Source organism: Mobula birostris, chromosome 6, assembly GCF_030028105.1.
Source record: "Mobula birostris isolate sMobBir1 chromosome 6, sMobBir1.hap1, whole genome shotgun sequence".
In the NCBI taxonomy this organism is placed as follows: Eukaryota; Metazoa; Chordata; class Chondrichthyes; order Myliobatiformes; family Myliobatidae; genus Mobula; species Mobula birostris.
Window position 1 is genome coordinate 29,685,445 of NC_092375.1, and position 22,652 is coordinate 29,708,096.

Consider the following 22,652-nt stretch of genomic DNA (forward strand, 5'->3'; position numbering starts at 1 on the left):
CTACCAAAACGTTGAAAAAATCTCTTAGGGTCAATCTTAGCATTATCAGCAATATCCTTCTCAACCTGCCTTTTGGCAATTTGAATTTCCCTTTGGACTATAGCTCTCATATTTTCATATGCCCTATAGTTAACATCATTACTACATTTTCTGTCTTTTCTTCAATAATTTTTAAGTATACCTTTACATTGTCCAATGTAAATCTCCACTTTGGACATTTCTCATCGAACAGACACCACTTTGGGGGTCTTGAAGTTGTGAAATGTCCCGCATGAAATCCAATATTTCTTATTTTTTTTGCATTCTGCCAAATCATTTCCATTGGTTTAACAACTTAATGGTCTCACAACACAACATATTGCTTATTCTTCACTATCGTTATTATTTGCTATTACTATAATTTCAATCAGAAAATAGGAAAACTCAAATAGGAAGTATCTGATGGCCTCTCGCAATATTTTGGCTCTGCCACTACAATCTATATTCATTGTCATGAGAGATTGGTCCTATCAAAGGTTTGTTTTAAAATGTCCTTCAGAAAAATGTGCTTCATGGTATGGTGCTGGAGAATTGGAGGGTAGCTCATGTTGTTCCGTTGTTTAAAAAAGGCTCCAAAAGTAAACCATGCAATTACAGGCTGGTGAGCCTGACATCAGTAGTAGGTAAATTATTGGAAGGTGTTCTGAGAGATCAGATATACAAGTATTTGGACAGCCAAGGGCTGATTAAGGACAGTCAGCATGGCTTTGTGCGTGGTAGATCGTGTTTAATGAATCTTATAGAGTTTTTCGATGAGGTTATCAAGAAAGTAGATGAAGGAAAGGCTGCGGATGTTGTCTACATGGACTTTAGTAAAGCCTTTGACAATGTCCCACATTGGAGGTTAGTTCCGAAGGTCCAGACACTAGGTATCCATTGAGAAGTTGTAAATTGGATTCGGAATTGGCTGTGTGAGAGAAGACAGAAAGTGGTAGTGGATGATTGCTTCTCAGACTGGAGGCCTGTGACTAGTGGTGTGCCTTAAGGATCTGTGCTGGGACCATTGTTGTTTGTTGTCTATATCAATGATCTAGATGATAATGTGGTAAATTGGATCAGCAAGTTTGCTGATGACACTAAGATTGGAGGCGTTGTGGACAGTGAGGAAGGCTTTCAAAGCTTGCAGAGGGATCTGGAACAACTGGAAAAATGGGCCAGAAAATGACAGATGGAATTTAATGCAAACAAGTGTGAGGTGTTGCATTTTGGAAGGACAAATCAAGGTAGGACATACACAGTAAATAGTAGGGGACTGAGGAGTGCAGAAGAACAAAGAGATCTGGGGGTTCAGATACATGATTCCCTGAAAGTGGTGTCACAGGTAGACAGGGTTGTAAAGAAGGCTTTTGGCATCTTGGCATTCATAAATCAAAGTATTGAGTATAGGAGTTGGGATGTTATGGGGAGGTTGTATAAGACATTGGTGAGGCCAAATTTGGAGTATTGTGTACAGTTCTGGTCACCTAACTATAAGAAGGATATCAGTAAGATTGAAAGAGTGCAGAGAAGATTTACTAAGATGTTGCCGGGTCTTCGGGAGTTGAGTTACAGGGAAAGATTGAACAGGTTAGGACTTCCTTCCTTGGAGCGTAGAAGAATGAGGGGAGATATGATAGAGGTCTACAAAATTATGAGGGGTATAGACAGAGTAAATGTGAATAGGCTCTTTCCACTTAGATTAGAAGAGATAAATATGAGAGGACATGGCTTTAGGGTGAAAGGGGAAAGGTTTAGGGGGAACATTAGGGGGAACTTCTTCACTCAGAGAGTGGTGGGGGTGTGGAACGAGCTGTCATCTGACGTGGTAAATAGGGGCTCACTCTTAAGTTTTAAGAACAAATTGGATAGGTACTTGGATGGGAGAGCTCTGGAGGGTTATGGACTGGATTGAGGTCAATGGGACTAACGGAATAATGTTTCGGCACAGACTAGAAGGGCCGAATGGCTTGTTTTCTGTGCTGCAGTATTCTATGGTTCTATAGTTCTATGAAAGGCAAGTGCTTGAAAGAAAAAGCAATGGGTTTATAAATAATCCTTGAAACCCATCCAAAGGCCTGAATGATTCTGTCATTGAACTCCAGAGTAAGTGCATACCAGTCAGTGCTGACTAAGCTGTTAAATATAATGAGTCACAAAGTTACTCTTAGCACCCATCTGCTTCATAAATGATTCCTGTAACACAAGAACGCTAGACTTCAATCATTTGTTAATATCCAAAGCCGCAATTGCTAAATGAAGATAGTTTTCATATTGGTAGAAAGCTGTTCATCTTAACTGAGGCATGAAAAGATGTTGCTGAAATAACAGCACCTCTCTGTGCTTTCTGCTGCAAAGGAGATTTAACAACTGATACAGTTCCTTGATAAATCAAGGTAGTAAATAACTCTGTGAAAAAACTGCATGCAATTGGTTTGAAAAATGGCAGGATATCAGAAAGATACGTAAAATGGTTTTGAAAAGAATCGCATAGGAAAAATAATAACAGTAAATACTAATCCTAACAGGGTTTCTTTATTGGAATTGTGAGCACAGCTGTCACTGGGTAGAAGGTGAATCCTGAAGAAAGAGAAAAGTGTGGGGTAGGGAGGCAAGAATAGTAACTAAAATGACAAAGGCATGAGATAACGTTGAAAAGAAGACAAATTGGCAGAAGAAGTAAATCTCTGATCTTGATTCCGAACACTGTTTGTTCTGCATCAACGTTTAATTTACCTACAATGCCATTTTTTGGTATGTCCCATTTTCTGGTTTGTCCCATTTAGAACACAAAACCATAATAGGAAAAGTGGTCAATCCATGGCTGAAAAGGGAAATTGAAATGAGTATTCAATACAAGGAAGAGGTTCCTGAAGTTGTCTGAAATACCAGTAGGCCTGAACATTGCAAGCATTTTACAACTCAGCAAGAATTTATAAAGAAAAACAAGATATGTCTGTAAACTAGCAAGAAATGTAAGAAAATCAGACCTTAGGTGCTTCTGTAAGTATGCAAAAAGAAAAAAAAGATCTAGTGATGGAAAATATGGGAAAACATGAACAGAGAAGGAGTGATTTCTGGCAGAGAATAAGCAAATGACAGAGTAAGAGGATGATTTCAATCTGCACTGTGATGCCGTAACCAGCTTACATTCCCATTGGTGTGTTTGGCCCACCGACGCTTTGTGCTCATTTCTCATTGGATCACTAAGTTTGAATTCACTCTTTGTAACTATGAGGCTTCCAATATCTCACAGGTATCACTTCTGCAGCCATTTGGTAAGACACAGCATTCTGCAAAAGGCAACTCCACCTTAGACAGCTGACCCTAATACCCCACAACCTCTCCGCCCAGAAGGCTATTGGCAGATTTTCTACTGACTCAGAATGCCTCTGATGATCAGTCATTCAGAAAGAGCTGAAATACATTTAAATAAATTTAAAGATTACAAGCTATTATTTTTAAGTTCAAAGTTCAAAATTTAAGACTTGTGTCTCATAAATTAATTACATTATTAATATTAATTTAAAAAAGAACCTTAACTTATTAGTGAGGATCAGATGCAAATGGCTGCCTGGAAATCATGGACGAGCTGTATTGCACTGATTGTTAGTTGATGATTGTGAAGAGAACTGCTGACCAGCTACAAGGTCAGATCGTCACGGACCTGCCTTTATATATTGCAGCCTGGAAGTACGAAGGGTCAGGATATCGGGGCGGGGGGGGGGGGGGTTGGTGCAACTGACCTCCCGCTCTTTTCCAGGACCAGGCACTGCAACAGGGAGCTCCTGACTGTATGAATCAAGGAGTCAGCCTTCATACCTGGCTCTTTAGCTTTATGCCAGCTACTGTAACAATTCATGCTTGCTTTAGTATCTAGATTTGTTTGCATCCAAGTTCAATACTGGCAGGAGAGTATATTTTAAGACAATAGTCCTTTTGGAGTTATACAGGATTCTGGTACGTTTGCCAAGACGCGCAGTATCAGGGAGATTACTGACAGGCTGTTACGATTGCTGTGCCAGTTATCAATAGGTGAGATAAATGCATATTGTGCATGCAAGTTAATTCAAGACTAAGATAAGAGAACAGATGGAGAACATATCTAAAGCCAGACCATTTAATTTCTAAATTATTATGTGTATAAATAGATTCAATGAAGCATTTAGAATAATATCTAACCAAATTCAAGCTAAACCTTGGTTGACCTGCTTGGTTAATATAGACATCAAACACCTTCATAAAATAACCCTTTATATTAAGTTAATGTTCTCTTTAAATTCCTTCCTGATAATAATGTTGAAGCCCCATTATTAAAAGAGGCCCCGAAAGCTTCTGCCAGTTCTGGTGTGATGCTCATTCTAAATATAAGCTAATCAAGTTGCAACATGGCCACACTTCTGCTCTGTATGTTTGAGTTGAGGACAGTCCTGTTTTTGGCTTCACCCACAACTGCATTTTCCACTAGGAAATGAGTAACATTGGGATTTTGCTCTGGTTCATCCCTTCAGCCATTTTATTCAGGAGAGCATTATCAAGACCATTCAACTCAATGCAGGAATACGGTTGTGAAATATGGTTCCACTGTTCTACACATCACTATGATCATCAGCTAACACTGGACTTCCAGTGGCAACCAATGGCTGCTCATATTTCTGAAGTGGTCTTCCAGCACACAGGCCCACCTAACAGACGACACAAATTTAGATAATTACCTATTAATTACACTCCCTACAATGTAATTTAGATTATTGGCTAAACTGCAAGAAAATCCCATGTTGACTGTCTAATGGTCTATTGACATTATGTGTACAGTGTGACTAGTTTGGTTTTGATCAATATATACCTTAACCGGTGGTTAAATGAACTCTTCTGAACCTTTGGCTTATTGACCGAAATAACTGTTTATTTGTGATCAAACAACACTCTCTTTTGATGACTATCCTTGTGACTCAGGTAACCTATCTACATCTTCAGTTTCTGTTTGAATCAACTGTTGGTAGAAATAAACAGCCCAAAGTGAAAGGGAACAGGGATAGAAACAAGGAAAACATTGTGATGCTGCTGATTGATGAAAATGAGATTTTAAAGGACAAATATTCATGATCATTAAACCTTAACTTAGCCAATCTATTCTAAGTAGCACAATTTTCATTGCTCATTTTTCTGCATTAATCCCAAACTCCTGCACCAAATCCATAATGAAGTGAAGATTAGAACAAGAGTTGTTAAAATTTAAATCATCAGTTAAGTTTAAGCATTTTGAAGACTGTTGGTCTGAACTTACCCCATGTATCGGGTAGGATATCCAACCCAGTTCCCCCTGTGCAGTTTTAGAATCCAGGAGATTAACTGTGGAGACAAATGACAGCCAATAAGCAAAAAGCCCCACGTTTGCTCAACAGAAACTTTCTTCAGATGATTTAAGACAATTAATTTCCAAATAAATTTGCATCTTATCTGAATGCCAATTTCTCTATATATCAAGTCACTGTTTAAATGAAATCTTAAATTTGTGTATGAAATACAGTCACTAGGCACATAAACAGATAACCATTATGGGATTATGTGTAAGGTTTTACTACAGTATATACCACAAAGAATTAATACTGTTCAAAATGCAAAGGCAAGCATGAGCTACCTGAGCTTTATTGTGTGTTTAGATTTTCTTTGGATTTAATTGTCCTAATCTCAAGGTTGTCTGTTGAATATGCTTGTCATATTTTAATTGTTCCATTGTCTAAAACTATGCATTATACATTTGAATCCTGATAAATACACAATTAATTTATCCTGAATGTGGTGCTTGAGTGAGAGTAACATATTGTGCCAACTGGACAAATTAATTCCCAATCTGCCTGCGGCTAAACCTCAGCTGCCAGGGCATCAAAAAAAACCAGACACCAGCAGGGTACAAGAGTATCATTTTATAATGTTTACAATATTATAGCAACTCACGAGAATGCACTTTCACTGTTCAAGTACCAGGATTTTATGACATGGTAGGAACTATACAAATTATAATTCTTATCATATTGTACAATATTGGTACACTACACAGTGAGGTTTTTCACAGTAATTTCCTGTTTATGGGGAGGATATGGAAGCTTTAGAGAGGATGCAGAGGAAATTTACCAGGATACCGCTTTGATCAGAGGGCATGAGGAAAGGCTGAACAAGCTAGTGTTTTTCTCTTTGGAAAGAACAAGGATGAGAGGAGCCTTGATAGAGTCGACAGCCAGAGACTTTTTCCCAGGGCGAAGATGACTAATACGAGGAAGCATAATTGTAAGTATAGTGGTCGGGGTCAAAGGTAGGTTTTATGTAGGTTGGATGCATGGAACAAACTGCCGGGGGTGGCTGTAAACTCTACCAGGAAGAGGCAGTTACATTAGGACATTTAAGAGACTCTTAGATAGGCACATGGATGAAGGCTAAAATGGAAGGCCCTGTGAAAGGAAAAGGTAGGTTAATCTTAGAGTAGGTTAAAAGACCAGCGCAACACCATGGGCCAAAGGGTCTGTACCATTGTGTGCTGCTCTATGTTCTATATTCTATGTTCTTTGAATGAAATAGCAATTGTTTAAAGTCTTGCCTCATCCCTAGATGATACAACATTGTTTCAGAATCAAGAGAATATTATCGAGTTTCATTCATTGTTGTTACAGTCAGACACAGTAAGATCAGACTAACATCAAATGAATACTGCATGAGAGAAGATGTGATCTTGTTGGGACCTGAATTGAGCCCACTGAATGGATTACTTCTTTCACTAGGTAGTAAAAGCTCTGCATCTCTTCTTTCCAGCTGGTTACAAATCCAGGTTCACTCCAGGTTTAACTTGATGCTTATCAGCAGTATAATGAGAGAGTGGGCCACACAGGATGAGTGATAAGCAAGATACAAACAAAGCCTATCCTTCAGAATGAAATTATGGAAATTCTACCATCCTATTTAATTGACATATGGGAGTTTGAGCCAACATCTTACCTGAAGCTAAAATACTAGCACACTCACTCAGTTCTATCTTGAAGAGACAGTTGTGATTGTGCATATTACAGTTTCCAACTACGTTGTGTTTGAATTCATTGGGAAAGAAGGGAGTCATGGACTTCTCTTGAGGAAAATAGTGATCATGAACCCCTTGGAAAAGAACACTAAGACTTAGGACACAGGAGTAAAATTAGGCCATTCAGCCCATCAAGTATGGTCCACCATTTGATCATGGCTGAATTATTTTTCCTCTCAACTCCATTCTCCTGCCTTCTCCCCACAATAGCCAAGAACCGATCAACCTCCACTTTAAATATACCCAATGACTTGGTCTCCACAGCCATCTGTGACAATGAATTCCACAGATTCACCACCTTCTAGCTAAAGAAATTCTTCCTCAATTCTGTTGTAAAGAGATGTCCTTTTATTCTGAAGCTGTGCTCTCTGGTCCTAGACTCTCCCACTATTGGAAACATCCTCTCTACATCAACTGTATCCAGGCTTTCCATATCTGGTAAACTTCAGTGAGAAAGCTCTAGCCAATACAGGCTCAGAGCAATCAATCACTCCTCATATCTTAACCCTTTCATTTCCAAGATATTTTTTGCAAAGTCTTCTGGAACTTCTCCAAGACCTGCACATTCTTTCTTAAGTTTGGGGCCCAAAACTGCTCATAATCCTCTATATTTGGTCTGACCTGTGCTTTATAAAGCCTCTGAATTACATTTTTGCTTTTATATTCTAGTCCTCTGGAAAATAAACTCTAACATTTCATTTACCTTCCTTAATGCCAACTCAACATGCAAGTTAACCTTTAAGGAATACTGTACCAGGACTTCTAAGTCCTTTTGTATTTTTGAATTTATTCCATTCAGAAAATAGTCTTCGCCTTTATCCCTTTTACCAAAATACATGACATCCTCTTCCCTACACTGCATTCCATCTGCCACTTGTTTGCCCATTCTCCTGATTTGTCCAATTCCTTCATGCAGACTCCCTGTTTCCTCAGCATCACCTGTCCCCTCATCTATCTTTGTATCATCTGCAAACTTGACCATAAAGCGATCAATCCCGTCATCGAGATAATTAACAAATAACATGAAAAGTAGCAGATGCAACACCAACCCCTGCACAATACCACTGGTTACCGGTAACAACAAGAAAAAGGCCCCCTTTATTCCCACTTCTAGCCTTCTGCTAGCTAGCCAATCTTCTGTCCATGCTAGTATCTTCCCTGTTCTACCATGGGATCCTGTCTTGTTTAGCAGCCTCATGTGTGACAAGTAGTCCACTCACTAGTGGTCATTTGGTATCTTTACTCTCCTGTATTTTCAGACACAAAGGGACAATTCTGAGCAATATACTTGTGATTGGAGTAAGGACAGTTGCTGCTGTGGGTTTTGTGAACAATTCATTCAGTGATTGGGGCAAGTGTGTGGACATGAAATACTTAATATCACCAGCAGTGTCCCATGGCATTTCCACCCCACTGAAAGCACTTAAAACTACATTGAAATCTCTGAAGTGTTACCCCATTAATCTGCATTTTTTCATTAAATTCTGACACCTTAGCACTCCATTATTCAAACGAAACCAAGACTAGTGTTAATCAGCACCTCCATCACAGATTGGAACATCTGTTCAAAGCACTTTCCACATTTCTACTTATCAGACAGTGATATGGGGATTTCTGAAACAGAAATATGAGCTCATTTACATTGTTCTTTCACAGAACTGAAATATTCAGAGGCAATTCAATGACCGTAGGTAAAATGTGTTCCCTGATTTGTCAAAAGCAGTCAAGAATCACTCTAATATAGGACTAACTGTTCCAAGAAATCAGAAGAAACTGAAACTAAGCTACTGTCCTTAGTTCCTCCATTGCCAGTACTGTTTAATATAATATAGTCTGCACTAGCTATGATACCAAAGTGCTAATGGAATCAGTAACACTTAACCTTACCAAACCGATGTGTGGGCAGATGGGTGCAAAGAAACTGTATGAACAGTTAACAGCAAAGCTGCAAGATTAACAAAAGTATTAAACTGCAGATTCCGACATCCACCATACATAAAATGAAATGTTTTTGATTTATGGAAGATTGCATAGAGTCATAGAACAATACAACATGAGAACAGGCTCTTTGGCTCTGTGAGTCCTCGCCAACCACAATACCCACTCAGCTTGCCCCAAATTCCTGCTTTTAGCTCATACCCCTCAAATCCTGCCCCGTCCACGTACGTATCGTTGTGCTTCTTAAATGATCCAATTGTACATATCTCCACTACTTCCTCTAGAAACTTGTTCTCTACGTTCACACTTTGTGAAAAGAAGTTGCTTCTTGGGACCCATTTAAATCTTTCCTCTCTCTCTCTAAATCTATGCTCCCTATTTTTAGTCATTTCTATGATGGTAAAGGATAATCATCTACCTTATCCATGCCTCTCATAATTTCGATCATTTCTATCAGGGCAACCCCTCATTCTCCCACATTTCAAAGAATAAAGTCCCAGCCTGACCAACCTCTCCCTATAACTCAGGCCCTTTGGTCTCGCCAACGTCCTCATAAATCTTTTCTACAGTCTTTCCAGATTAAACACATCTTTCCTACAACAGGGCAACTAAAACTGTAAACAGTATGCTAAGTGTAGCCTCACCAACAACTTATATAGCTACAATGTAATGTCCTAATTGCTATATTCAATGCTAAATGCCTTTTATCATCACCCTGTCGACCTGTGATACTGCCTTCAATGATCTATGCACTTGTACTCCTAGCTTCTGTTGTGGTACTCACCTGACCATGCCAGCCTCCAGAATTTAGATGCTCCAGCTCTCCAGAGAATGGCTTGCTGGCAGTGTCCCTTTAAAGGTTCTGTCCTGCTCCGCGAATTGGCAGCCATGTATTGGCGCCACCATTTGGATACTTAAAGAGCATCTGAACTCAGGTTCTGGGCTCAATTGTCAGCTCAACTTTGGTTCAGTCTGCGATTGCTTTTAGGATTTCTGTCTCATTTGGATTTTCATTTCGTCTCGTCAGGTTCAATTCTAGCATCTAATCAAGAACTCTGTTCTCGTCTCAGTCTCGAAATTGGGTCTAGATTCTAGTCTTGGACACTCCAGCACTTTGGGTTCTTACCATCCTCGCCTAGGCCTCTCAGATGCTCTACCATGTAGTATAAATCCTGTGCAAGTTTAACTTACCAAAATGCATCTGTATTGAAATCAATTTTCCTCCCCCTTGAGAATTTTTCTGCAGCCATTCAGAGGCATCTTTGACCCTGGCACCCAAGAGGCACTCACCACCCTGGCATCACTTCTGCAGCCACAGAATCTCTTGCCTGCCCCCCTCACTACTGAATCTCCTATCCCTGCCACCCTGATAGGAGATTAGATAGCGAGGGGGACACCCTGTCTGATTGATTGTACCTTTTGTCTCTGAGCCTCAGACCAGTGCCAAAGACCTGACTACTGCTGCTTGCCCCTGAATGAACATGCCCCCTCAAAGGTATCCAAGGGAATATGGTTTATCTGTTAGTGAGGGAACTGTCTACAGGGGAACCCTGCACTGACAGAAACCGCCTACTTTTTATACAGAATCTTAGGTTTGTTACACTGCAATAGATGGTAATTCATGGGGCAAGATTGGTGGTTGACTCAAACTCTTGAATGGTTTTGCAGGCCGACAGAAAGCAGATTATCAATATTAGCAAGAACCTACCAGGTATTAACTCACAGTCTACCAGGTATTGTCTCTCAGTATCCTAACCCATATCTGTTGGAAGCAAAAAGATGCCATGGACACTGCCAAATAGTCAGTGACCTGTACTCGCTTGAGCTTAGAAGGATGAGGGTGGATTCCATTGAAATCTACCGAATATAGAAATGCTTACATAGAGTAGACATGCAGAAAGTGTTTCCAAAAGTGGGAGAGTCCAGGACCAGAGGGTTCAGCCTCAGAATAGAAGAGTGCCTCTTTAGAACAGAGATGAGGATGAACTTCTTTAGCCAGAATGTGGTGAATTTGTGGAACTTATTGCCACAGGCAGCTGTGGAGGCCAAGACATTGGGCACATTTAAAGTAGTGGTTGATTGGTATTTAGTTGGTAAGGCTATCAAAAGTTATGGGGAGAAGGCAGAAGAATAGGGTTGAGAGGGGTAATAGATCCGCCATGATTGAATAGCAGAGCAGACTCGATAGGCAGAATGGCCTAGTTCTTCTCCTGTGTCTTATTGTTTAGTGGCTAAGAGTGTCTGGGATAAAGCACAGCTAGGAAGGACCTTTCTGGTCCCATAAGGAAAGTTTAAAACATAAAGGCAAGCCATTTATCTAGATAAAATACATGCTATTCTGTTTAAGGGGAGGAAACCATTGGTCCACCTTTTCTAATTCTCTGGCTGTAGCAATGCTACCAGAACACTGCAAGACTGATAATGTGGTAACATTGTTTAAAAAGGAAGAAAAGAATATGTTGAATAAGTACAGGACAGCCAGACTAATAAATATTGATAAAATTATAATTGATAATACTCTGAGCGACAGCATAAATCAGAAGTTTGATATGCAAAGGTTAATCAAGGATAACAAGCATAAGTTTGTTGAAGGAAGACTGTAATTGAGTAATTGGATTACACTTTTGAGAAGGGAACAAGATCAATAAGATTAGGAAACAATATAATTTACATGGATTTTAGCAAGCTGCTTGGCAAATATTGCATCTAACAGGCTATTCAGGAAAGTCTTGTAATCTGAGAGAAAGAAACATACTGGATTAAAAGTTGTCACAATTAGAGAGAACAAATCATAACGATCCATAATAATATTAGCGACTGTGCAGTGAGGTTCCATATACACTACTTAAGTGAGAGGACTTTCAATCATACCAATATCTTAGATGAATTTAGAGTCTATGATTAAGAAGACTTCAGTTGAAAGTAACTACAGGAAGGTATCAATGTTCTATCAGATAAACAGAACACAAAGCAAACATTAGATAGTGGCATTATTATCTACCTCCATTCAAAATGTATGGTCTTGTAAGAGATCGGTGCAGATCAGCCATTAAGTGGTTGTTATAAATTACTACTGCCAGCTATCTGGAGTTACCTATTGCCATCCCACAGAGTTATCGATTGTCACTTCATGTGAAAACACTACAGCTGTATCCACTGTTTTGCAGCATTTTAATGTGTGTATGACTGTGAACATGCATGTGTACCTATGCATACTTAAAATGTGTGTTCATATTTGTGTGTGTGTGCAAAACTGTTTCATCAATTTTTATGTCACTGAAGAATTTCTTTATCAAATGTAAAAAATAACTTTTTTTTAGAATTCACTGATCCAGAGAAGTGTTGTTACTTTGTTACCATTTGAGAGTTTCAAGAAATGAGGGGCAGAGTTATATATTTTTTATGTATTTTATAGTGCATGCCTCTTGGTAAAATTGCTTCAGCTGTCAAGTTGTATAATCCCAATATAATCCCAGAGAAACAAGTAACATTTATTCTTGTGTTAAAATAAGATATGAAACACTTTGCCAGCGAACAAAAATGACAAATGCAGGATTTATTGCTGGGTGTATGACACAGTATCCTACAAACTGTAGCAGCCCATTGTAAGTAAAGCCTTCCCCACCAATGAGCACATCTGCAAGGAGTGCTGTCTCAGGAAAGCAGCATCTATCATCAAGGACCCCCAAGACCCGGGACATGCTGTCTTCTCACTGCTGCCATTAGGAAGAAGGTACAGGAGTCTTATGATTCTCACCATCAAGTTCAGGAACAGTTATTACTCCTCAACCATCAGGCTCTTGAACCAATGGAGATTGCCCCATTATTGAAATGTTCCCACACCTCTGGACTCACTTTCAAGGACTCTTTATCTAATATCCTTGATATTTATTTATTATTATTATTATTATTCATTTCATTTTGTATTTTCACAGTTTGTTGTCTTTCACACACTGTTTGAATACCTAAGTTGCTACAGTCTTTCAATGATACTACTATGTTTCTTATTCTATGAAGGATTTACTCAGTATGCCTGCAAGAACAGGAATTTCATGGTTGTGTATGGTGACATATATGTTCTTGGAAAATAAATTTACTTTGAACTTGGAATGGTACACTAGGAAATTTGTTTACTTTGGTGGAACTATTAACACAATTAAAATTAGCCATTTTAAAGGCAGTATTCAAATGGACAAAATCCAAATGATGTACATATGGATTCAAAAAAGCTTGAATTCTGGGTATTTACATAAAGGAATTTTATCTAAGACAGTTCTTCCTGTTGGTGTAGTACTTTCCCTTAGATGTGATTTGCATCTTTTTTATGTATGGTGCACAAATGTAGAGGTTGGTAGAACAACCGGTGATGCCAAACTGTGCACAACCCATGACAGGCAAGATCTGTGAATGATTGAGTCCACTCGCAGTGATGCAGGCCTTGACCAGGATACCAGATTTTCCACACTATTGCACGTTATTTCTGTTAGCATTTAGACACACCTTTCATTCAGCGTTCTTAAAGATGTTACACAGTAGAATAATAAATTATCTGACAAAATTTGAATTCAATCACAAAAAGGATAAATTGGGACAGAATTTATGAGGTTTTAATGGCCAACATGTTAGCAGAAAGAAAGTTATGGATGTAATTCAAGGGTAGTTCAGAATTTATAACTTATGCAGCTGAAAAGCAGTAAGATAAGTTTTGGACACCTTACACAATTATCCAGTTTGGAAGACTGCTGTGTTCTGGAAGAGTTGTAGAGCTGAAGGAAATTGAACTGATGATGTGATGGAAAGATTTGAACAAAAAGATGTGTATCTGAACATGAAACACTGGTAGAACTAAAATGAGTGTATTCTGATTTAATTATACAGCACAGACAGGGCAAGCTAATATTGAAACAATACCTTGGAACCAAATTTTTATAATAACTCAAATGAAATTATTAATATTAATATTTCCTATTTTAGATGTAATTTAAATATTACCAATTAAGGTTTTGAAGTATAAGGTTACAATTGTCATGAGAAATATGTTTAACACATTCTCCTCTTCTGCTACTTCATTAGAAACACACATCTATTTAAGACAAACGTTTTAAAGTAACAAATATTGAAATATTATATGAATGTATTAGCTTCTAAGCACCCTTATCACCCAGAATAGTTTGAAAGTATCCCTAACAAAAAGCAGTGGATGAAAATATTGTTTTCAGGGGAAAACAACTGGTTTGTTTTTGTTTTAGCTTTTTGGTGGACCTAACCGACTGCCTCCGGCCCAAGATTTTCAATCTATTATGTTCTTATTGTTTATTAATGTTGCTCTTCTTATGTCCCAGTGGGTGCTTACTATTCTAATAGGAATGTTACGGGTTCTCTCAGTACAATCAGATTTATGCAAATCTACATGCACTAACTGAAATGCTGAATAGCGAGCCAATTAATGCATTCACACCAGGGGACAGTCTCCTCATCTCAAAACTAAAATGCCTGCAAGAAGTTGAATGAATAGACCCAACATTTTAAGCAAAAACTGGATATTTCCCAGTAAAGTTGCACATATGTGTGTGGGTCTCTGTTTGTTGTATGTAATTTCATTTTTAAAAATAACATCATTGCAGCAAATGCGAAATCATCATACAAATTTTGATGAAAGTTTGTTGACTCGAAACCTTACTAAGTCTTTCCCTCCATCGCTCCATCATGACTTATGGAGTGTTTTCTGTGCTTTCTGTTCTTAATCAGATTGACAGCATAGCCACTTTTTGTTTATAAACTAAACAATATTTCAGAAGCCAATAGTCCATCTTAATTAATAACTGTTTTAGTCTCAAATCCATGCGTAATCATGGGAAAATTAAGTTGATGAGTTTGGAGCTGAGGTTAGTAACATACATAAGAAGCTTTACCTTGTAGTTAGCTAAACAAAACACAGGTACTGCTAAGGAAGATTTATCCTGCCCATACCCCTCACTGATTCCATTGTCTATGACAGCCATCAACCCTTTGATCGGTTGGAAAACCATGGACTCCACCTTCCTGGTCGCTACTACTAATTTGTAGAGAATGAACTTGTCAGTTTTGACGAGACAAAAACATACCTGAAGACATTCCTGGAATATAGTGCTGGAGTTTTCTGACAATAAAACTGTGAAAATTTCAACCATGCTGAATTGAAATTTTGTTGAATATTTCTTTTGGAATGCTGCATATGAATTTTAAAAAGTGCACATAGACTATTGACTGATCCAGTTCATGTGGAATGGAGTGATAGTCTTAAAAGGGTTAATAGACCAAAAGTGTGGGTACAATGGACAATAAAAAAGGAACTAAAGATTTTATGAAAAGTAGAATTAATGTAACTTTTCAATTGTCACTTTAGTTGAGCTATATTGTGACTAGAGGTGATCTGTCATTTCAGTGAAATTTTTTAATAATAGAAATGAATAATTTTGCTGCATACTAATAAAAATCAAAACACAAACTGAGCATAAACAAAAACCTAAATATTCAACCTGCTTTGTAAACCCTTAAAAATAGATTTCTTGCAAGTTGTTGACCTTTTAGAAAGTAAGTACTTAATATACTTGCATTAGAGGAATAATGGTAGGAAACTGGACATGCCACACCAAAAGCACAGATGTGCAATTCTGACATTGGAACTGAGTTCCAGCTTTATCTATCTCCAGTAGAGATATTATCTCAAAGAAGTAATATAAATTCACTCTACCCAAACTATATGATAGTGGATACCACTTTGAATTCATGCAATGAAGCTTGATGACTTAACAATTATATCAACATGTCAGAAGCAAAGGTAAGCTGTAACAATTGAGTGCACAAGAAAGGGGCTGACACATTTTGTAAAATAGATTAAATCAGCCATTCTGATAAAGAAACATAACTTTCTTTCACTCCTTCACCATGTCAACCTGACTCTTTTGTTCCTCTTGTCAAATCTGAGGAGCTGTGCATTCAGACTAGTGGTGGATATGAGTGGTGTAGGCAGGTGCTGAATGCAGTCTTGAGGTAGTCTGCAAGGTCAAAATGCTAAAATAGGACTCTGTCTGCCTACTGGAATCCACATGAAGATTAAAAGACCCTGTCCAACTGTTCAAAGACAAATGTAAAATTTGTTTATTATGTTTTGAATTATGATTCTCTTCTGATAAGCACTCTGAATAAAGATTAACCATCACTGATATTATTTTTGCATTGGTTTTTACTTTATGCAAAATGATTGTGGTATTCACCTGCATTTCAAAGTAAGTCATGTAATTGAAGCATTTTTCCTTGTTCGCAAGAAATGTGATAATATAGATTGATGAAATTCCTTCCATTGTTCACAAGTATTGAAATATAGTCCAAGATAAATCATCACAATATTCAATACCATTCTGCTGCAATCATTTTTGAAATAATAATATGTGACGGCATCATATTCGAGTATCAAGAGACCTTCTTTGCAAGCAGCATCCGGGAATGGCATATGGGTACATGAATATTAATAATAATTGAGAAATAATTGAGGGAAGGAAGTATTTATGCACTCGTGGAGAGTCTTATACATAGTAGCCAGTGTCTCATTTGCCTTTACCAGCTTCACAGCAAATAAAATATAGTATGTTTGAAATCACACAACAAAAATAACTTATAAACGCAAACATGAGGAATTCTGCAGATGCTGGAATTTCAAGCAACACACATAAAAATTGCTGGTGAACGCAGCAGGCCAGGCAGCATCATCAGTTTATTTCATAGCGTCTTCATTTGTAGGATTGCAAAAAGATAGAGTTATAAGAACTACCTTGAGGAAAAATCACTATGACCAAACATTATAGGTGTACTATTACTGAAAGGATAGACTACTAGATATGGATATAAGGGAACACTCCAGGGACTTAATTGACACCAAAAAGTCTACCAAAAGGTTTCAGGAAGCTATCGTTTTGAAAACAAGGTTAATGATTGAAATTACTCTGTGTGTTACAGTGTTTTATTTAAACCTATTTTTGTAGTTTCACCATCTTTCTGCAAACAAATAACATTTGAATTGTGAGTCTTCACAAAGCAGCTGGATGTAAGTAAAATGGCTTCTCATATACAACAACAAAATTCGTAACAGTTCGTATAATGCTAATTATATTCTAAGAATAGTTAATATAGTACAAAATGGTTAATTGTAAATGAATCAAGCAAACTTCCATGAGGTTTCATTGTTGTGTTGAACGTGTGCATTTTGCAGGCATGCTGCTTGGCATTTATGGGCATTTCATTTTAACTTATAAGAAACTCTAATCACCTCAGAGTGTTGATAGTGCTTTTAAACTGTCATGGCAAAGGCTGCATGTACCAATTTTGTGTGGAATGCTTTTTCATTGTAATATGTCATAAAATAAAATTTAACATAGATGCAGCATGAATCATAATTGGAAATGAATGGCTTAATTCCAGCAGACATGGTGGATGAGTGTTTGATTTCAGCATTTAAAAGAAATTTGGGTTTGTATATGGATGGAAGAGGTACGGAGAGCTATGGTCCAGGTGCAGGTTGATGGGACTTGGCCAAATAATAGTTTGGCCAGGATTAGATGGGCCAAAGGGCCTGCTATTTCATTTCATTTTCCACGAGTTGATTCAATCATGGGAGCTTGTTGCTGAAGGATAACCACTGTCATCAAATACATGGAATATCTGAGGTATAATATTAATTATACACTGTAGCAGTAATCACAATCATCCCATGCTATGAAATAGAAAATTAATGAAAAAAGACCTCAAAAGAAAGAACCAACATCTTTTCAAGACATCCACAGTGAAGAACTTCTGAAGTGCTTTTATCTTGTATTATGTGAAACAGAGTTAATTTGTACACAACAAACATCCACCCTAAAAAGCAATGTGATAGTGACCAGATAATCCTGTTGTTATTGATGTTAGTGAAGGAGTAAATAATGGATCTTTTGTAATAATCCAAAATGGATTCAGTCTATCCAGAAATTAAGATTTAAACATATCTCAAAAGAATCAATACACCACCACGATCTAACTTAATCACAAACCATTCTACGGGAATTGTGTAGGATTATATTTGAAATACGGCACATAAACAGGCAATTTGGATCTGACACTTATGTTCCAATGTGGCCTCGTCCTACTGAACTAAACCCATTATTGTATCATTCCACTTCCCTTGCCTGCACCTGCATGTCCAGTCTTCATTAAAATCATCTCAAGTATTCACATCAACCACTCCCTGCAGCAGCAAGATCCACATTCCCACCACTCTTTGGACGAAAATGTTTCTTTTAAATTGATAACTGTCCTTCCAGCTTTCCTCCAGCCTTCTGCTGCCCTGGATTTCCAGCGCCTGCAAAATCTCTGATCATGTTCTTCCCTACAAGTGGAAACACTCTCACTCTCTGCACTCTATTCAAAACCCTTTATACCTTTGAAGACCTCTATCAGGTCACTTTTCAAGAGAAAAGGGATTCAGGCTGTTCATTCTGCTTCCTTTTCTATATTTCTGCTTCACTGCTCTCAACTCCAAGCATTCCCACTTTACAAGCTAGAAACGTATTTTTATATGACAAATCTCAGTATGAAAGTGAATTGCGCCATGAAAATTTGAATTGATTTATGGAATTTTACATTGAAATATTGATACTTATGAATTTCCACCACTTTTTCTAACCCAATGACAGAAAAGGCATGAGTGTTCAATCTGTTCCTCATGTTAATTTATTTATTGCTCATGGAGAATCACTCCTTAAAAAATTCTGTTCAAGATCTTTCAAAGATAACATGGGGAATGTCAGGGAACTCAGAGAGCAGCAGTAGTTTTCAATCAGTGGGTATGAATGGAGTGAACTGGGCTACTTTAACAATGTGTTAATGCTGTAGTTACTACAGCCAATAGTCACCCAATCCAAAACCGGTGTTACTAATCCCCAGGCCTGACGGCTTCTAATTATCTAGCTGGTGCTTGGCTCTTCTCTTCTGACAATCTCTTCACTCATTTCAATCTGAGCATGTACCTAAGTGACTCTGTGTGTGTGCGTGCGTGCGTGTGTGTGCGTGCGTGTGTGCGCGCGCGCGTGCACAGGCATTAACACATATGCACACATGTCTGTCTGCTTGTCTGACTTTGGAGCAGGTCCTCACAGTCACATTGGAACACACTTGTGTTACAGACAAGAGTGACTGATGAATGTAGACTCTGTGAGAGTACTGTTGAAATGCATTTTGCTGTACTTATTGTTGAGAATGGGGTAGAGTGGTGGGATGCGTTAGTGTTAAGTTATTAGTAGCACATAGATTGTTTCTTTCTCCATTAATATCACATCAAGTTTAACTATCATTCAAACCATATGTAGATACAGATGAAAGAGTGGTCCTCTGGGGCCAAGGTGCAAAACATTCAAAATAGCAAGTGACATAATTCAAAATGTTGAGCGAAGAAGCATATTCACTCAAAAAAAGCATATATAGTCAAGACCCTGAGCGACAATGTCCAGCAATCGATGGTACAGTCTCCCGGCAGTATACAGATGCACGCAATCCACTACTCGAACACAGGAGGGCAGCACCAACGGGCGAGGCTAGGCCCCGGCCGAGTTCAACAACACAGTAGCACTTCCGTGTCTCTCACCTGGTCTGCAGCAGCAGGCAGGCCCAAGGCTTGGAGCCTAGTTTTCACTACAACTGAGGCTACACAGCTCCCATGTCGACTGTCCCTCCACCAGACAAGGATAACAGGCCTGCAGCAGTTACATTATGTATTTGGTACTGGTTGCGAGGTTAATTGATCATTGTAAATTGTCCCATGATTAGGCTAGAATTAAATCGGGAGTTACTGGGCAGCATAGCTCAAAGAACCAGAAGAGCATATTCTGTGCTGTGTCTCAATTAAAAAATATATATCCTAGCAATTTAGTGAAGCGGAGAACAGCAGCTTATTATGACACTGTAGTGTAGGTTAGGAAAACTATTTACAAATGTACAAATGTAGGTTCAAAGGAAAGTAATTGACAAATGAAAGACCTCAGAAATAACTAACTTCCTCCAATCACCTAAATTGTGTTATTCATAAACAGAAATAAAGCAGCCTAATATATAAAAAAAGACTTGGGTAGCAGAAAGTAAAAAATAATGAGCATTATGAAAAAGACTATTGAAATCTCAGGAATGGCATATAGGATATATTAAACTGTTATTCTGAATGTATTAGCTTTTTTCTACTGATATAATTTACGTCTTTCCATGATTAACATAATTTTTTTTACAGAGAAATTGGTTTGAGGATTAATTAGCACTCTCTCAGTTGATGTTTTTTACAGTTTTATATTACAAAGAGGTTGATGACATAATTACTACCAAGAGTATTCTGCCCAGATTCCAAAATAATATCTGAAAAATAAAATAACCTAGAATTGCTTTAGCCACAAAATTAACAATAATTTGCTGAAAAATGCTTTTGTTTGATCATATTAAGTTTTCTGCTTTCTTATACTTTGTTGTTTGTCAGTTTTCTCCTCTCATTTCCCAAAGATGTTGTCTCTCTTGCTTGGGCAGAACTGCGTAGACATTCATCATGTGGTAGCATCTTGGCCAAGTGGCCATTTTTCAGTTACCGTCAGCAGAGTATTGCCCAATGAAACTGTCACAGCTACTTCCAATTTTCCCCACGTCTACACTTTTAATTACAACAGCATTGGGTGAGAGGTTTCTTTCCTAACCCGCCTATCAGAGAAGCTTGATCACCTCCACACCAAAAGATTATATCTATGTGTTTTAAAGATATCTTCTGTAGATTTTTTTTTGGTGTGTGGTGTATTTTCCTGAAGCATACTTCCTGGTAGAGCTATGTATAATCTAGGTCACCATGTTATCTATCAGGAGAGTTCACTTTACAGAAAATGCAGTACCATCTGCACTGAAGTGTAATACTGTCTTCGTGGATTTACTCTAATAACCCCTTTATAAAATGTAACCTTGTGGCACAGACTACATGCTGGGCCCATAATATGACTAAATGTGATACTGCTCATTTGTGAAGTGGCGTTCCAGTAAAATCAGTGCTGTTCATTGTGTCCAGTGCTCACAGACCACGGAAGTCTATAATGGATGAGTTTGAAATCCACACAGTTTCAAACACTGCACATTCACATTCTTTGTTCTTCTGGGTGATGTTTTCTATTCATATCCTGTCATGGTCAAAAGCTAGACCTTGTAGTTATAGACTCTGTTTGGCAGAGAATACACAAGATGATATAATAACTGTCCCATCAATATTTCCACAAAGGGACAAATTGTGCTCCTTGGAGTTTACATTTGGAAAAGAATCATGGAGAATTCTCTGGCAGTAAAGCACAAACATCTGGCCATAATGGTGCCCTAAAAAAAATCTTAATTAACCTTGTTTGGATATAACTAGCCTCATGCCCAAAGACTACAGCTGGCATTTGGCCCATTAGTTCATGGCCTGCATTGACTGGCTTCCCTCTTTTATCATGGATAACAGTGCATGCACATTATTTATTGAATGGAATAAGTCCACAGTAATTGACATAATACTTATGTTATTAAATTTTAGACGCGCTAACAAGAGCAAACACGTTTATGATTAAAAGGTTAAAACAGGTAAATTTTTCACGTAACTTTTTGAAATTTGTAAATAACTTACTGAAATGTTGTATAATCATTTTTACTCTGTAGCAATAACATGTACACTTATTTGAAGAAAGCCCATTGAGATATAACGGGCCATTTCTGTTGGCTTATATTTCTAGTGATGCATTGTGTACTCCCACATTACTCCCATACTAGGCCCAATTTCTATACTTTGCTCTGGTGAATGACAGTCAATAGTTAATAGTTGTTGCCCTGGTGATCCCTACACAGGGTGCCCGGTCAGTTTAGTGCTCGTTCCATTAACCTTTGATAATCAGTCTGATTCTTTGTATTTTTCTGAAAAGATTTCATTTACACTTCACTAAGCAAAGCATTCTGTTTAAAATAAGTGACTATTATTTCGACTGGCACACTTATTAGGGAAAGGGAGAAGCATGCTTGCAATTTTCGCAAATTAAATGGGCAGTAAATTTAAAAAGTCGCACAGAAACCAATCGCCTGAAAAGGATATATTCTGAATAACATGTGAATTATGAAACTCCCGGACAATCCGAAGGGAGATCTCCCCGTCTGATAATACATTGAACAGACACCCCGACACCCTGCAGAGAGCTGAAGACAACGGCAACATATGGGGTTAACACGGCGCTCAGACACATGTTCTTTTCTTAACGTTATGTTCGGCGCCGGGTTAAATACACTCTCCCGCCGCGATTTACCCTGCCGCCTTACGCCGGTGTTACCCAGCCTGCTGGAACCGTCTCTCAGCAGTCTGCCCAAAACAAGAACACCTAACTAGGACCAGAACTCACTCGCGCCTTGACCGAAACTGGACTTTGGAGCCCGGGTGGATTTCTGTGCGCTCGGATGTGTGTGTGTAAGGGAGAGCGACGGTAGCTTTTAGGGGTGGCGTGTATAGAAGGGACTGCAGCATCTGGTTAAAACTTAATGTGTGGGATTTGATCACTCCGTGCAATGTTTATTTATTACCAAT

At 38.2% G+C, this 22,652-nt stretch overlaps 1 protein-coding gene across 2 annotated transcripts in view; it reads right to left on the reverse strand.

The window, feature by feature from the left end:
* Positions 1-22,652, reverse strand: part of LOC140198893 (ephrin type-A receptor 3-like) — a 289,537-nt gene that overhangs the window by 262,089 nt on the left and 4,796 nt on the right. For both annotated transcript variants that reach the window (XM_072260103.1, XM_072260101.1), the window contains exon 2: positions 5,303-5,367. In XM_072260103.1, coding sequence (XP_072116204.1) covers positions 5,303-5,367 — 65 coding nt within the window. The remainder of the gene's footprint in view (positions 1-5,302; positions 5,368-22,652) is intronic.